Here is a 15567-nt window from a genome sequence, read left to right on the forward strand (position 1 = left end):
GGATCTGAAGTTCATTTTTCATAGACCTTGCAGTCTCCCAATTGTCTATACAGTTCCATTTTATACTTGTCCATATCCTGGACCACTATGGCTCCTCCTTTGTCCGCCATGCGTATAGTGATCTTATCATTGGATTTCAGCTCCTTGATGGCCATTTTTTCTGCTTTGCTTAAATTATTTGTGGTGGGTGATTTTCTGTTGGCATCATCGCGGATTATTTTCTCCAATGAACGAGAATAACTCTTGATTGCAGGGTTCAAGCTCATGGGTTCAAATTGCGACTTTTTCTTAAAGGGGTGTTTTGGTGCTTGTGTTTCCATTTGTGTATCTCTACTGTGGTAGTATTCTTTTAATTTTAATATTCTCTGGTGTCGAGAAACCTCCACGCTCCAATCCAGATCATTAAAGTTATTGACCGGCACAAAAGATAAGCCCTTGTTGAGCACCTGTTTTTCTGTTTGCGATAGTTGATAAGAGGACAAATTAACGACAACATCTAGCGGCGGTAATTGCGCTTTGATTTGCCTGATGTTTTGACCGCCTCTTCTGGTGCAGGATCTTTTCCTTCCGCGCCCTTGGCACGGGTTTTTGGTCCTAAAGGGGGCTTAGTATTGCTGGGTCCTGCTCCATTGTCTGTGTCACTCTGTGAGGTGCTTATATCTGTAGTTGCATCTTCTGTATTAGGTTTCGTACGCCTATTCCATTTGGGTCTCGGACGTGTGAAGCGTCTGCTGGGAAAGCGGCCTGTGGCCCATGGGTATACAGTCTGTTCTTGATAATCCCTTTCAACAGTAGTGAGCTTATTTTTCTTATACTTAATGAGTTCCCTTTTATAGGTCTCAATGCTGGTATTAAGCTTGTTAAGCCAGTCCTGGCTGGTGTCCTCCACTAAGGTGGCTCTAGAGGATTTCTCCATGTCCTTGATTTTACACTTAGTTTCTTCCAGGACTCTAGTCGATTCTTCCACTACTAGAAGGATTAAATCCAGCGAGCACTTGTTGAGTACTGCCACCCAACGGCGACAAAATTCCGGATTGTTCCTCCCTATGGTGGGGATATTTTTTATTCTAAAGCCCCGTGGGATTTTTCTTTCTCTATAATAATCAGACAGGCTGATGCCATGTAGTTGGAAATCAACTTCTTTTTTCTTTAATTTATAGAGGGTGTTATAGAGATCTTCGGGGGAGTCTTTGCCTGCAAAAGTTTTAAGTGTTTGTTTGACCAATACCGTGTCCGCATCTGTATCAGAGAAACTCAGGATCTCACCCGTTCTCAAGGACACCAGAGATATTGGTGCAGTATCAATGGAATTTTGTGACGTCATGTTGGAGGCACAAAGGGAGCGTAGTTCAATTGGCGTACTTGAGTGCCGGAGTCCGGGGAAATTAGTATAGCAGCAGTTTAATCAGTAAATACTGAGTACAAAGTGCTGGTGCTTTTTAAGGAGGTAAGGTGCCACCAAAGTTCTAGTGCTAAGTAAAGTGCAATCGTGCTGTTTGGGTCAGAGAGGTAAGTTTACACAGTCTGTACCAGCTGATCTCCAATTAATCAATTTACTGACTTTTGAGATTTGTATTATAAAGTGCCTCAGTGCATAAGGTGCTTCATTAGCTGAGGTAGTCACAATTCAGGGATTCCTGTGCAACATTTAGCAGGTACTGTTCTTGTGCAAATAAGTGCAAAAAAAGTGCCGTGCAGGGATGATGTAAAAAAAGAGAAGGTTTAAAAACATCCAACCACTGATGAAAAGTAGATGTGCATTGGTTGCCTTGCCGGGGACATGCGTCCATATGTAGCAGATTTTCCAAGAATGGCCGGCACTCCAAATAGCAGCAGTATCCAACAACGGGTGCCCTCCCAGGGGAAGTGAGACAGGAACTCGCTCCAATATATAGAGGTGTACAGCGGGTGGCACTCCAGCAAATAAAGACAGTAGTCACAGTCTGTGTTCCAACGTTTCAAATGTTATTTCAACATTTTTCATCAGGGTGCAGTAAACAATACAATAGGACGGTATTTATACCTTACCGAATCAGTGAAGGATGACCCCCGTCGGCAGAGACTTCCGGCGTGCGGCAGGGGATGGAGCGCACGTTCGTCTGACGCGATGAACGTTGTGCGTCAGTGCGCCAGGGTCAGAGGACGCTTTCAGGCTAACACGTGATCCAGCTCGCTGTGATCACCGCAGCCTTCGGGCTTCCTCGTCGCCTAGCAACATACCCGCTCTGTGTTCACACGGCATCCGCAGCTTCCAACCTTGTGTCACACTCGGATCATCTGTCAACAAAGGGGAAAAAGTTAAACACATCTAACAAAAAAGTGATCTACACCACTATGTCGGCTTCCATTTTCCCAGTTCCTCCGAATTCGGAGAATTACAAGTGATGGAGCATTGGCATCAGTACAAATGGACGACCTAATGGGCAAATTTTTGCAGCGAGGATACAGAAAATCTGAGCTGGAAACAGCCAAGCGGAAAGCTATGCAAATGACAAGAGCAATGTGTCTGAAATCCAAGGACAAAAAGAATAAAGAAGACATACTCCCCTTTGTGACCCAGTATACTACCTCGAGCCCTAAAATCTCTCAAATTTCCAAACAGCTATGGCCTATCATCCAGAGTGACCCTGGGCTTAAATCGCTACAGAATACTAGATTGCTTAATTGCCAGAAAAGAGGGAAAAACCTTAAAGACCTTTTGGTGAAGAATGATGTCTCAGCATACAACCAAGTCACTAGGAGCCACTTCATGACCAAGAAACCAGGGTCGTACAGATGCATTGGATGTGCAACATGTAGCCATCTAGAAGTGGGCCCTGACATTACTCATCCCTTCTCTGGCAAGAGACTGCCCATCAAGCACGTATTGAGCTGTCACGATAAATATGTTGTATATGTCATAAAATGCCCGTGTGGGCTCGCCTACGTGGGCAAGACTATCTGCAGCTTCCGAGAGAGGGCAGGCCAACATAGATCAGCAATACGTCTGGCCCTGGCAGGTAGAGAAGTAGACCAACCAGTTGCCAGACATTTTAAACAAGCAAGTCACTCACTGGCACAACTCCGTTATAAACTCGTGGACCATGTCCCGCCGCTTAAAAGAGGAGGAGACAGAGGACGTCTACTTCTACAGAAAGAAGTTCAATGGATTAGAAGAATGGACACCCTTGCCCCGAGAGGGCTTAATGAGAACTGCAACCTTGCCTGCTTCTTATAGACCTTATAGTTTGTTTGCACTATCCTTATACCCATAGATCTGGAGAGCCACCGGAACCCTGCGACGAATATACGTCACCAATAGATATGTGCTTGTTCCCCATATACATTAGGTATATCCTCCACTATAAGATATCTCTACCCAGCACATGACCTTATGCTTAGTGCTTCGATTTAATATTGTCTTTTTCTAGGTACTAACTCAATTGCGATCATGCATTGTATAAATGCTTACAATTTATTCTCCTCCAGATATCATCAATTTATGACTACTTGTGCTATACTGAGAAGCAGCATGATAGCGGGTCCTATCTAGACACCTTAATGAAACCCATTATTATAATATAAGTTTTTTTAGCACAATCAGCCGACATAGTGGTGTAGATCACTTTTTTGTTAGATGTGTTTAACTTTTTCCCCTTTGTTGACAGATGATCCGAGTGTGACACAAGGTTGGAAGCTGCGGATGCCGTGTGAACACAGAGCGGGTATGTTGCTAGGCGACGAGGAAGCCGGAAGGCTGCGGTGATCACAGCGAGCTGGATCACGTGTTAGCCTGAAAGCGTCCTCTGACCCTGGCGCACTGACGCACAACGTTCATCGCGTCAGACGAACGTGCGCTCCATCCCCTGCCGCATGCCGGAAGTCTCTGCCGACGGGGGTCATCCTTCACTGATTCGGTAAGGTATAAATACCGTCCTATTGTATTGTTTACTGCACCCTGATGAAAAATGTTGAAATAACATTTGAAACACAGACTGTGACTACTGTCTTTATTTGCTGGAGTGCCACCCGCTATATCTATATATATATATATATATATATATATATATATATATATATATATATATATATATATATATATATATATATATATATATATATATATATATATATATATATATCCTAGGGTATTGCCTGCTGACTCCTCTACCTAGATAAGTCTATTACTACTCTTGAATTTTCATATACACTTTTATCCCATCCCCCCCACCACCACCTTTTTAGCGATATCACCTGTAGGCATTTTTAGAATAACTCGCATTTTTTATTGGATTGTTTTTTCTATGTAAATTGTATCTTACTGGTTGTTCTTTTAAATAGTGCTATTGTGCACTTTTATATGTATAAAATACATTTGCTTATGTTTGTTTTTTTTTCCAAAATAGTTTTTATTAAAAGGTTTTGTTCCGTTAACACGGAAGGGGAGGGGGATACAGAACAAAGACGGGGAGGGGGGGGATGGGAACAATCCAACATACACGATGTACCTGAGAGGCATCAATGAGTGTAATAAGTAATAACACATTTGCTTATGTTTTAAAGGAAAACCTACCCCTTTTTTTTTATATATCCAGGTATCTGTTGTCGCTTACACCTCTTCCCAACCTACCACATTTGCTTTTGTGACACCCCTTACCAAGGTGTCCATACTTAGAGGCTAGCTGACACCCCTTTCTCTTGCAAAGGGTTACCTGCATATAGCTCTACCCTCAGACTATTTAACAGTCTAGGACACAAGTGGCGCCCTACATCCCTTTCTCTTTTTATTTATGTATGTGTGTGTGTGTGTGTGTGTGTGTGTGTGTATGTATGTATATGGACCTGGAACCTCGATATGTAGAAAATTGGCTATATAAATAATAAAAAATAATGTCAACATATATATGTAAAAAATATATATATATATATATATATAGCATACTTGGGTAGATGTGGCACTCACGTCACTGGTACAATAAACGACACGTAGTCATAGTACTTGATCAAGTACTATGACTACGTGTCGTTTATTGTACCAGTGACGTGAGTGCCACATCTACCCAAGTATGCTGTATTGAGCCTGCCCTCACCAGGTTGGTTTATTGGAGGCACCCGCCCAAGTATTCCTGGTTATCTGAGTGCCGGACTACTACCACATATATATATATATATATATATATATATATATATATATATATATATATATATATATATATATATATATATATATATATATATATATATATATATATATATATATATATATATATATATATTATTTATACAATAAAAATAATTCAAAATATTCAAGATATTCCTCTTAAAGTAGTATTAAAAAGAAGATAAATATATTTAAGGTACAAAAATAGGAAAAAAAGGTGCTTATCTTTTGATGAGGCAGGAGGGCTAGAGTGACCCAACGTGTTTCGTCCTTCTGACTTTATCAAGGAGTCACACAATGTGTACATTGTGGATGCACTGGACTTACACTACACTCCTGTTGTATGGGTCCTGTGTTGTTGGACATAGTAAAGCTACAGACTTCAGTTGACTGACAGTCTGCCGCTGTTTGGAGGTGGTGATGGACTCCATTTCTCGAAGCCTCCATGATTGCTGCAGGAGCTGTTCTACTTAACCCAGATGGTGTTGCATATGATCTGATGCTGCATCCTCTATGAAGACCACATGCCTCCTGCTGCTTTACCAAGTAACCAGTAAGGATGCACCATCTGTCCATATCTGAATCACCCTCATAATTTGTAAACTAGTGTAATATGTTACCAGCCATTCTAGGTTTAGAAAGGCTCATAGCAGTGTAAAATAGACTTGAGAAATCTTATAGACACCAATTTACTAACAAATACGAATATGGCTGATGTGGGATACAAATCCATGTGACCGGTATCAGACTTATTTTCTTGGAAATATGACCCATAAATAGGGCAGATTTATTTAATCTGCCTTATTTACAGGATTCATGTTTCCTGATGGAGTAAGCGGCCGTATTTTTCCATTCGTATTTGGCAGCTGTATATACGGCCACAAATACAAATCGTCAGGCTGCAGTGTAAACATTATCGCCATTGTTTTGTTTGTTTGTTTATATTCATTTATTTTTATTATATAATTTATTCTATTTCATTTATTCTTCCTCATTTTCTTTCTTTTCTACACTGTATCGTGACCCCCTTTCCTTCCTTCACCCTCCCATCCAAGCGCCGGTCTACCTTTGCTCCTTCCTAGCATATCTATATCACAATCCATCTACAAGACCTTGGCAGCTCCAACACAAGCGCAAGCACTGTTTTTTTTAGGGTTCTTGCCTAAAAAATCCCCTCCAGTGGAGGATTCATGATTTAGTTTTATTAAATGCAATCTTTTTTTAATAATTTTGTTCATGAAATGTGAAGACATCAGAAACTAAAAGCATCGCTATCGCAGTCGAGCTCCAAATCTTCTGATTTTTAATATGGCAGACTAAACCTGAGCTGTTATTTATGTGTTGTTACTCTGCTGCATTCAACTAATGTATGTTATTCTTGTTATGCAGCAATTTGTTTTTGGTGGGTTTTTGAACTACATAAAAAAGCTTAAATTTGAGCGCCATTTGCAAAATTCTCTGAAGAACGTGGTTTTGAACGAAGAACTGGATAACCAAGAAATTGAAATGCGTAAATTTTCATATATGGATGATGATGGACCCATTTCACCTATATCTGAGTCTGGGTAAGATGCAGCTGCATTGTTTGTTTATTTTAGGAATAGTAGATATTGCCATTATTCCTGATGCAGGTGTTTTAAATGCTTTTCAACTTTCTTTCTTTTCTCTATCGCCCATCCTGGTGACACAGCTCAACCATGGGATGCAGTGGGGTCCAAAGGAGCCAGGCACCTATGCTATGTCTTTAAGAGGCAGGCTCCTCCCCTGGTGCTTCCCAGAAACTCCAGCTTCATTTTAGGTGCCCGCAGTAGTGGGTGCTTATGCTGTGGGGCTGCGTGCTGCAGACTATTTAGAGATATAGTGGTTTTTTTTTAAATTAATTTACTTTAGCTAGTTGCAGGTTTCAGTGTGAAGTTTCCTGAGGAAACTTATTCACACTGTGTGCTGTGCTGTGCTGCAGAGGCTGACAGAGGCGCTTCCTGTCAGCTCCCTGTGAGCTGAGGAGAAAGCGCCGCTTTCTCTCTGCTCAGCGTGCTGACCTCTCTTCAACAAGAGGAGTCTCATGGGCCCTGGGGGACCTTAAATCTGCTCTCTGCTAGAGAGGGGTCATGTATGGTGGAACCCTGTTATGGCGCCATCATTTACAAGGGCTTACCAACGCACTCCATTTTAAGATGGAGGACACGCTGGTTACAGGAGCCCTGCCTAGTGAACCCCAGTGGAGGGGGAGACACTGGTAGGCAGAGGATTCGGCTAATAGGAGCGGCTGAAGGGGGAGGGCTCCAAAACGCACTACCTCCCCGCTGAAGCAGAGACTTGGTCTCCTTCTGGCTGTAGTTCGGTGCTCTTTCTTCCCATTCTGCGGAGCTGAAAGAAGTGATTTTGCTGTCGGCAAACTACAGTGTGAGATTCCTCTAAGCAGTGCCTCATCTGTGACTGCGGGTTCAGCTACAACGGCAGCTAACTTATAAGAACACTGGTTAGATTATTCTGTATAGCACCTGACATTTTGCACTGTGATTTGTTAGAATGGCAGGTGTAATTCTGCTGTTGTGAAGGAGGGGAAGGCTTCCATTTTAATAGACTGCAGGTTTTGCGGGATCAGATTAACCAGTGAACAGATGGACCAGGGGGATCCGATGCTGTTCCCAGTGGGGCTCAAGTTCAGAGGGCAGAGCAGTCGGACACTGCATGGGCAGCTGCCCTGGGCAGATCTGAGTGATTTGGTACAAAGCCCTAAGTAGGCAGATCTCTCTAGTTCCCCTAGATTGTTTTCTCCCTCTCAGCCTTCTGTGAGTTCCCCTCCAACCTCTCAGGGAGATCATGCCTTGTTGAAGGTTATGCAGCACACCGCTCAAGGTGTGCATAAAATGAGTGATTTCATGCAACAGTTTCTAAGAGTACCTACGGTTACCTCTACCAGACACCCATTATCTGCACCACCTCTCCTTACTCTTGATTCAGAGGAAGGTGAATGTGTTGCAGAGACTGTTTGGGGACAGCAAGACGTTAAATTTGGCTGAAATTGACACTGTTCAGCAAGAAGGTGCGTTTAATAGGCAACACAAGTCTGCCGTCACATTAAATGCAAATTGATGTCCTATTTATCTTAAGTTTAATGTTCTACTTGACCATAATAAGTTTTCAGCCTTCACAACCCTAGAATATGTTTTCTAGGTTGTTACATGTTCTTTTTCTATACATGGAACGCTATAACTCCTATATTACTCAGCCCATGTACAATTACCATAGTCCATTTGATAAAACTTGCTATTACAAACTTTTGCTTAACTACTATCACTCATGTACATTTTAGGGAACCCCATTTGCCAAGTACTAATGCAATCTGAACATTGTTCCTTGAGTTCATGTAAAATTGCCACATATTTCCAGACAGGGTATCCAATCTTCTTGTTTACTTTTATCCTATATAATAAAAGGCTAACACTGCTCCTTACCTCTATGGGGGGTTCAAGTGTTCTGCGCTGGTAGCCACTAAATGGCGTCCGATGGAGTAATTCAACTGCTGCTACATTTAGGAGCGCACAGCCAATGGCACTGGCATTATTGTTATTTGTCATTTTGATGGGCTGATAACCAATTGGTTTTTCAATTTTAGATCATGTTCCGGTTTGATTTTATTTTTCAATAAACTTGGTCAAAAGAGATGTGTTCTGTTTGTTTATGTGACTGTTAAGTAGATTGTTCATATGAGTATTGGTGCTGATCCTCAACCATAACGAAACTGTTCATGTTAATTAAAAATGATCCTTACGGAAGGGGTTTATTTTGAAATTAATATTTTTGTTTGTTCTAGGGAAAATGATAATTGTGATGAAAATGAGCCAGAGGACTGTGATGTAAAAATTGTGGTGAGTTGTAGCTTTTCATAGTGGGAATAACACAATGCAGATGTTGTTAAATATAGTCTCTGCTTTTTTTTCTCTCCTGGTTTAAAAAAGCCATGCCCCATTTACTTGTATCACATCAATAACTATAGGTGTAATTAGTAGGGTTAATAACAAATATAAATACACTTAGGGTTAATAACAAATATAAATACACTTAGGGTTAATAACAAATATAAATACACTTAGCATCCTGGTATTTAACGTTACACAAATGCAGCTGCTCTGTGCCTTTTTAGAAGTACATAGAGGGGAGTAACCAATTACAAGCGCTAATTTTCCTCATAGCAAATTTTACTGTATGGAAAATGACCCATTTATAGGCAATAACACACGGCATCCAGGGTAAATTACTGAGCTAAAATTTGTTCAGGGTTTACAGGGTACATACTCCTTTTTGTCTATCGGCAGGAGGGACATTGAATCCCGGCTGCTGATAAACTGGCGAGCGGGCCGAAAACGGGCCAGGATCCCGACTGTCGGGATGTACCAACAGTCGGAACCCAGGATTGAATACCCCCTAAGGATTGAAGCGTTTATCTGATCTGCAAACTGTATTCCCTGCTTTACACCAATAAAGGATTACAAAGAATATATTTATTAATTCAGCAAGTGTGGGTTGAATACCTAATATTCAACCGTCTTTCATTATTATGAATTGGTTCAATTTTAATTAAATTAATGTCTCTATCATCAATAAGGGATACTGTGGATTAATTTAGTACTATGGAGTATAGTTGGGGTCCAAAGGAAAATAAAACTTCAAATCGGGTGTGCTGGATCCTCCCCTCCCACAGCTCCATTTAAAAAGTGTGTCCTCGGGAGATGGATACACATTCTGGAGCTGCAGAGAATTTTTGTCATTATTTTGAACTTAAATTTTTTTGGGCATGCTGCTTGGACATGCAGCATGCCTGCAATGTGGGAGAGCTTAGGGGAAGGGGGGGGGGGGGGGGTGGGACAGATACTCACCTATTCAGGTGCTGCTCCGATCCCTGCTGCTGGAACATGTTCTGGAATGGGTTAGTGTACTGCCTGGCATTTTGCCACAGTGCACATGCCCGCAGCTTGCCGCACATCCCTAACATTTCTGAAACAGTCTGAGTGGTGAGCAGAAGCCGAGTACCCTGTTTTTTTTGTGCGGCACAGGGGGGCATATGGACCTTCTCTGGGGGATCCCAAAACCCCCCTGTTCACACTGGTATCCTTTTAGTAAATGATTACCTTGGCATGGAACCGTTACAGGGAGCTGGACCAGCAGTGACTCAGCACCATTTACTGCAAGGAATAGCGTACCGCTCGTTCTGGCTCCTCCAAGACACTCCAGTCTACAGATTCACTGGTACAAGGGTGTTAAACTGGGGAAGGGTCAATAGCCTTTTTAGGGGGCGTGTTTCACTGGGATATCCGTGTAAATTCGACTGATAGCACCATTACATTCCCACTGGGTCTGTTTGGCAAGTGTGCTTGTTTCCTATCCTCTGCGTCCCTTACACGGCTGGGGCAGACTTTCTTTTATCCCCCCCTGTGTTTCACTGTGTGTGTGTCTGTGTACAAGTTTGATCGTTTCTTTCATCATGGGGAGAAAGTGCACTGTATGTAACACCAGGTTTTCCCCTTCCCACGCTGTAATGGTCCATACACACTGGGCGACTATGCCCAGCGTGTATGGACAGCGATGACCATTATCATCAATGCGGGGAAATCTGCTCAGTGTATACACACTGTGCGGCTTTCCCCCTGCCCAGCGCCGACGGAGGGGGGGGAGGATGGCGTTGCATAGCGGAGCGCTATGCAAAGCCGTCCTGAAAGCCACTCATCTGCTGGTATAACCAGCAGGTGAACGGCTTTGTGGGCGATGTTGCGGGAACGCGCAGCAGCGCTCATCGCCGGGCCATGCACACTGGGCGTCTTTGAGCTGAAAGCCGCTCAAACCTGCTGTTTTGAGCGACTTTCAGTTCAAAGTCGCCCAGTATGTATGGGCCTTTACACTCATGTGTGATCAGTGCAGCCATCTATCTCCACATAGTGAGGCCTCTGGGAGGGAACTTCCTTGGCCACAGTGGCTGAGTTCAATGATGGCTATGGTGCAGCAAATGTCTTAGCAAATAGCTGCCACACAGTACCAGACTCAAGTTACAGGTGTCTGCAGAAATCTGACAGACTGGTTGATTCTTCCTCAGGTGTTTTTGCACCACAAAAGCGCAGGCTTTTAGAGGTTGTCTCTGACTCCCAAGAGCAGGAGGAAGGTGACGACGGAGCTGGAGCCTGTTTTGGAAGAGTTTTATCCAACTCCGGGCCTCAAACTTCTTATTGTGGCCATCAGAAATGTGCTACATATCCCTGCTGAGGGATCTGAGGCGCAGCAATCCTTTTTCTTTACACAGAAAAGGGCTAGTGTCACCTTTCTTGATTGTAAGTATTTGGATTACCTTTTCAGAAAAGCATAGGCATCTCCGGCTAAAAAAAAATTCCAAGCGTCTAGTGTCCACTTTCTCCTTTGCTCCAGAGGGCAGAGGGGTCTGGGAAATTTCACTAGCAGTGGATACCTCTGTCAAACGGGATACGGTCATTTGGACTATAGCATAGCGCATGTTGCCCACCCCTATTGGCTTTATAGTCTTGCCTGCACAGTCTGTTTCTATTCTATATTGAAGCTGCGCATCGGCATCGATTGCGGCTGAAAACCGTTCGATGTCTATTCTATTTGATTTTGACTATATATAGTATGTAGTGTGTGTGTGTGTGTGTGTGTGTATATAGTATATGGGGCATTATCCTTATTTGGAATACTCCAGGATGTTACAGCTGAAAGCTAATTTTATTCTTTTAATACATAAAATCGTAGCCGATTGGAAGATATTAAATATTAATACCTGAAAGCCAGTGACAAAATAAAATTTCCCATTCATGTCATTGTCTAATTAACTCTTAAGTGTATCGGCAATTTTACAGATCGGGCCGCTCTCATCGGAGCGGTTCTTATTGTGCTGTCCGCCACCCTGCGCCAGAATGGGACACGCGCACTTCAAGGCGCTCACGCGCCTCATTCTAAGCCATGGACGAGTGTGCCTCATTCTCAGCAAACATCCCATCCACCGCAATAAGATCGGCCCCCATCTGTAGCAATCACTGTACATACTGGACATTGTGGAATTTGCAAAATGACATGCTTAAGTGTAGTCCATCAGCTAAGGCATGTTAGAGCAATTAAGCAGCATATCTCCATGCCTGGAATCTGGAAGTTAGAACCTGCACAGCCAATAACAAGAGGCTAGCAAACTTGGGGCCTTATTTTGGTTCATTCTTTCTGACAAAATCCTTCTTAGATGGGCAAAACCATGTGCACTGCAGGTGGGGCAGATGTAACATGTGCAGAGAGAATTAGATTTGGGTGGGGTTTTACTTCAAAGTGAGATCTATATTGCAGTGTAAAAATAAAGCAGTCAGTATTTTCCCTGCACAGAAACAAAATTATTCACCCAAATCTAATTCTCTCTGCACATGTTACATCTGCCCCCCCTGCAGTGCACATGGTTTTGCCCATCTAAGAAGGATTTTGTCAGAAAGAATGAACCAAAATAAGGCCCTTTGTCTGTGATTGAGCTTTTCCCGTTCAGATCTGTGGGCATTGCATTTCAGTGGGCTTTGTGTGCATATTAAAATGAATTGCAATTTTAAATGGATAGTATGAAGACATTTTGTTCAGAACCATAACATCCCCTGAACTGAATGTAAATGTATTTATTTTTACTAGCTTTGATAGTTTGAGGGACAAAATTATGTATGGCAATTTAACTTAATAACAAAAGCAGTTAGATCTCTTTTGTAATACTAATTTTATTTTGAAAAGCTTTGGATAAGTAATTCCCTTTTGAAATACCTTGCTTTCAATAGACTTCATGTTTCCTGTTTGGTGTAGTGGTTTATTAATGTTTACTACTTGTTCTTTTGGTGCGTTTGTATTGCTACATCAGATACTGCTTGCACTCCTTCTCCTGATGTATGTGTATACTCAGTCTAATTAGTGTGTATGGTAAATTTAGTCACACCCATTTAGGGAAGCCAATCCTGAGGCATTTTTTTCAATCCCGGGATTCGGGATTGAAAAACGCTCAATCCCGGGATCGGTTTCCCTAAAAATAAAAATGTTTACTCACATGGAGCCCGGTGGGTGGCTGGACATGGTGATGTTGCCGGGAGGGGTCTCCGGGAGCAAGGAGCCGGGTGGGTTGGCGGGGTCTCCGGGAGCCAGCCAGCATGTCCAGGAGCAGGAAGCCGGGTGGGGGAGAGAGTTCTCCATGGGTAGGCGGGGTCTCCGGGAGCCAGCCAGCATGTCCAGGACACGTCTTATGCTGTCTGTGCGGCCTGCGCAGCGTGACCTATGACCTCATCACGCTGCGCAGGGCCGCACTGCTGGGTACAGGGAAAGTTGGGCAGCATCTGAGCAATGCTCAGACGATGCCCAGCATTAGACTGCGCATGCACAGTCATCTGTACTGTTGGACATGTCTAGTAGCAACAACAGCTTTGTTGTGGATCGGTAAAACACACAATCTGACAACAAAGTACTGAACAATGTTAGCACATCCTTTCTGTCCTCAGTTGCTGCACAGTTAGCAACTGCCACCGTATCTTTATGAGATGGGTTTCCACGCAAGAGCAGTCAAACGGAAGCTTTAGATCACCAATACCAAATGTTGGCAGGAGTGGTGTGATGCCTTCACTCTTCACCATCTGGCAGTTACAGATGAGCCTGGACTTGGCAGATAACAGATGAATGCTTCATGAACGAATGCCTGCAGCCAAATGTGAAGTTTGATGGAGGAGCAATAATGGCCTGGGGCTGTGATTTATGGTTTGCCTCGGCCCTTAGTAGCAACAGTTTGGGTATGGACAATTCTCGCGTTAGTGTGACAATGCCACTGTGTAGAAAGTGAGGTCTACCAAAAAATTATTTGTAGCATGTCTGTGCACAGAGCCATGACCTCACCCTCATATATGTCTTTAGAGTACCATCTATATACCAGGTCTAATCTCCTAACTTTTGTTATGCTATTGTGGCTGAATTCATGCAAACCCCCCACAGCGATGTTCCGGAATTTTGAGGAATGTTTTTAGAGAACAAAGAGTACTAATGCAGAAACCCCGTACTCATGCCCTTTGTTTTGGAATTAGGTGTTCAACAAGCACATCTGAATGTGATGTTCGGATGTCACCATACTTGTGGCCATGTATTGTACAGTATATTACACTCCATGTAATGTTCAGTAGTTGCTTGCTTGAGCATCATGACTCATGTGGCAAAGCATGAGCCATAAAGCAAAATGTATTCAATTTCTGAATTGGATCCATCAAACTTGCCTGTTACTGACTACATTTTCTTTTTTTCTAGGAAAACCACTCCTTTATTTTGGAAAGCAGTGTGCCCAAAAAGAAAGACTGGAGAATAAAGAAAAAGTTGAATAAAAAAAAAAAGTAGGGACAAATGACTAAGGATCGCTAGAGATATTGAGTTTGAGAATGGAAGCTAAATGGGACAGAAAATAGATATTAAGGTATTTTTAGATGCTGATATAGCAATGCTACATGGTCAGAGTTGAAGATTTGCAGTTACGTTTTAGGTGAAATTTGTATATGCTGCATACACTTCATTCTGTCCCATCCGTATCTCTCAACCCCAGGCATCTCTTCACCATTGGTATATTGTTCTCAGCAGTATCATCTTGCTTCTGTGAGGGGGAAGGATGATTGTTCCAAGAATCTTCCAAGACTGTGTGACATTATTTAGGCAATAAACAAAATACAATGGATGTTGTATTGTTGGGCCATGTAAGTGGTCTCCCGTAAGTATTTTATTTTGGCGTAATACTGTAAGTGATTTCATTATTTGTGGTTTGGCATGCTGACCCTTTGCCATTGCATAGGTGGATGAAGCAATGGATTTATGTGCCACAGAGTTTCTGAAGCACTTCCACTGTAACCTCCAGGACCGGAATAGATTTATTTCATCCTCTTGTTTCTGTCTCCCACTTACCTGTTAAGTGCCATAAAATCTTTAAGCACTATCTGGCAATCATTTCTGGCTGAGAAAAGTGGTCAAGGGCATTTTTTTTTCTTGAAAATGAAAAATGTGCAGTGGCATGTCTCCTATATCCTTTGCATGCACAGAATGCAGATTGTCAACCATCAACCCAATGCTAAAGTAAATCATAAGTGCACATACTGGACTATATTGTTAACTGTTTTTATTGAAGTCCCAGGCAAACTATATAGTGCATACACACTGAACGGTGTCGCTAACTATATCGTTTAGTGGCGCCATCCCTGCTCCATACTTGCACTCAATATTGTTCAGTGACTGTAACCTGTCCCCGCTCCGTACATGTAGTTGTTGATGGTATAGTCAATATTAAGCTGCATGTACAGATGACAGAGAACATTGTTAACAATCCGTGGGAGTGCATATCATTAACGGTATTGAGCTCAAAGACTGGACAATATTAGATATTATATTGG

General features: G+C 42.5%; 1 protein-coding gene across 3 annotated transcripts in view; it reads left to right on the plus strand.

Moving 5' to 3' along the window:
- TAF1D (TATA-box binding protein associated factor, RNA polymerase I subunit D) overlaps positions 1–14884 on the plus strand; it is a 28453-nt gene extending 13569 nt beyond the window's left edge. Inside the window, exons 4-7 of one of the 3 annotated variants that reach the window (XR_014470458.1) lie at positions 6530–6705; positions 8958–9012; positions 14444–14606; positions 14733–14884. Coding sequence is in view for 2 of the 3 variants with exons in the window: in XM_083174098.1 (XP_083030224.1) it covers positions 6530–6705; positions 8958–9012; positions 14444–14530 (318 nt within the window). In the remaining variant the exon portion in view is untranslated. Of the gene's footprint in view, positions 1–6529; positions 6706–8957; positions 9013–9459; positions 9961–14443 lie in introns of those variants that run through there. The other 2 variants (XM_083174098.1, XM_083174099.1) reach the window with 2 other exon arrangements.
- Positions 14885–15567: the final 683 nt, after the last annotated feature.

This window comes from Crinia signifera, chromosome 2 (assembly GCF_055691185.1).
Source record: "Crinia signifera chromosome 2, ASM5569118v1, whole genome shotgun sequence".
NCBI classification, from domain to species: Eukaryota; Metazoa; Chordata; class Amphibia; order Anura; family Myobatrachidae; genus Crinia; species Crinia signifera.